The sequence below is a fragment of the Mus pahari genome, chromosome 18, assembly GCF_900095145.1.
Source record: "Mus pahari chromosome 18, PAHARI_EIJ_v1.1, whole genome shotgun sequence".
Lineage (NCBI taxonomy): Eukaryota > Metazoa > Chordata > Mammalia > Rodentia > Muridae > Mus > Mus pahari.
The window spans coordinates 3,577,714-3,579,792 of NC_034607.1; the positions used below are offsets into that span (position 1 = coordinate 3,577,714).

Consider the following 2,079-nt stretch of genomic DNA (forward strand, 5'->3'; position numbering starts at 1 on the left):
CTGCCTCTGCCTCTGCCTCTGCCTCTGCCTCTGCCTCTGCCTCTGCCTCTGCCTCTGCCTCTGCCTCTGCCTCTGCCTCTGCCTCAAGTGCTGGGATTAAAGGCATGTGCCACCACTGCCAGGCAAACTTTTCTTATCTAACCTATCAGATGGGGACAGCACCTTGTTGAGCTGCCACAAGGGCAAAGTCCCCACAACCATGTCTGATGCTGAGCAGGGTTGCACCCCAGTTGCTGGCACTGGCAGGCAGCATCCTTCCTGCCTTACTATTGGCAAGTGAGTCAAATGGAGGAGACAGGTCTGCAAAGAGCCTTCTGAAGCCCTCCCGTGTCCTTGACCCATAGAGCTTGCCCCTTTCGGCTGTGTGACTTCGGGCATGCTCTCTTTACCTCTCCATGTATACATCTTCCACTGGAAGATGGATACCCTTGACACTCAGCGGGCTATTAAGGAGATGATGGGAAATAAGAACCATGAGCATCAGTGAGCTCCTGACATGTAGTAAGTACCCAGTGTGTGCTAGCTCCTTCTCCTGCTCCCTAGAGTTAACAGCCCACACAGTATTTTTATGCAAGCTTGAAGGTCTGGGCAGGTATAGCCCCTCAGACCATGTCTCAAAAGAAACAGCAGGATCGAGATTCCTCTCCTGTATGACCTGAATACACGGGGCAACCCTTCATAGCCATCCATACCTCTTGCCTCATTCATTTCTGTGAGTGGTCATCCAGACTGATCAATACTGAGAAACAAGCCCTTCATGATTTGTAAGCCCTCCCCCATATAACAGTGACCCCTTTACCTACCTGCCTCCCAAGAAGCTGGAAGGAAGAGGAGGCAGATGAAGAAGCCAAAAGTAGAATAGAGGCCGCTGGTCGGCTGAGCCATGTCAGAGCTGGGAAGCTGCTCAGGGACCACAGACCAGGGGGAACCTTCATCTTATAAGGGGCCAGATTTGACGTCACGGGGGCTGGGGCTGCTCTGAACTAAACCTTAAGCAAATGGACCTGCCCCACCCCACAGGGGCGCCCTGATAATGGGAGACCGCAGCTATGTCATGGAGCTAGGTACCTGGGTTCCACCAAAGGGGTGGGAGCTGGGGACACGAAAAGGATCTGGGTGGGGTGCCTGATCAGCCTCCTGACCCGGCCCCTACAGAAGAACGGGCTCGTACTGGGTGGCCTGCAGGCTCTGAGCCAACGTCCATGTTCTAGAAGGATTGGACAGAGCGCTGGACCGGTCTGGGCTCTGGGAGGAGGTGCACACTCACCCTCCTGTGTCTCTGGCGTCAGCCAGCTCCACGCCCCTTACTCACACATGGTCACACGTCCTGCCCTGGGTGGGGCTGTCCCTAGGACCAGGTGAAAGGGCAGGGACTGAGACAGCCCTCACGTGGCCCTCCAGGTGCTTTCAGCTGTGTAAGATGGTAGGACAGGCTATGGGGGCAGCTGAGGCAGTGACAGGAGCAAGACAGGCAAAGAACCCTGGGACTTACACCATATGTCCAGCTTATTGGACATTTGTCCCTTCTCTCCTTCCTGTACCATCCCAGTGTAGCTGCTGCCTCCGTCTCAAAGCTGCATTTACCTTGCTCAGAATGCAGACTCCTACAGAATGTGGATGCCTATAGGATGTGAACTTACTCCTGTAGAATGTGGACTCCTACAGGATATGCACCTCCTATGGAATGTGGATCCTCTTATAGAATGTGGACTCCTTTAGAATGTGAACCCCTACAGAATGTAGACCTTCTATAGACTATGGACCCCTATAGAATCTGGAGCTCCTATAGAATGTGGACCCCATAGAATGGGAACGTCTGTAGAATCTGGCCTCCTGTAGAATATGGAGCTCCTATAGAATGTGAACCTCCTATAGAATGTGGGGCTGTTATAGAATGTAGATCCCTATAGAATGTGGGCCTCTTATAGAATGTGGAGCTCCTATAGAATGTGGAGTTCCTATAGAATGTAGTGCTCTGCCGGGCGGTGGTGGCGCACGCCTTTAATCCCAGCACTTGGGAGGCAGAGGCAGGTGGATTTCTGAGTTCGAGGCCAGCCTGGTCTACAGAGTGAGTTCCAG

The 2,079-nt window shown here is 53.2% G+C and overlaps 1 protein-coding gene across 1 annotated transcript in view; it reads right to left on the reverse strand.

Moving 5' to 3' along the window:
• Mucl3 (mucin like 3) overlaps positions 1-907 on the reverse strand; it is a 7,676-nt gene extending 6,769 nt beyond the window's left edge. The window contains exon 1 of the mRNA XM_021218479.1: positions 804-907. Within this exon, the coding sequence (XP_021074138.1) occupies positions 804-885 (82 nt within the window). The 5' untranslated portion in view covers positions 886-907. The remainder of the gene's footprint in view (positions 1-803) is intronic.
• Between the last annotated feature and the right edge of the window lie 1,172 nt (positions 908-2,079).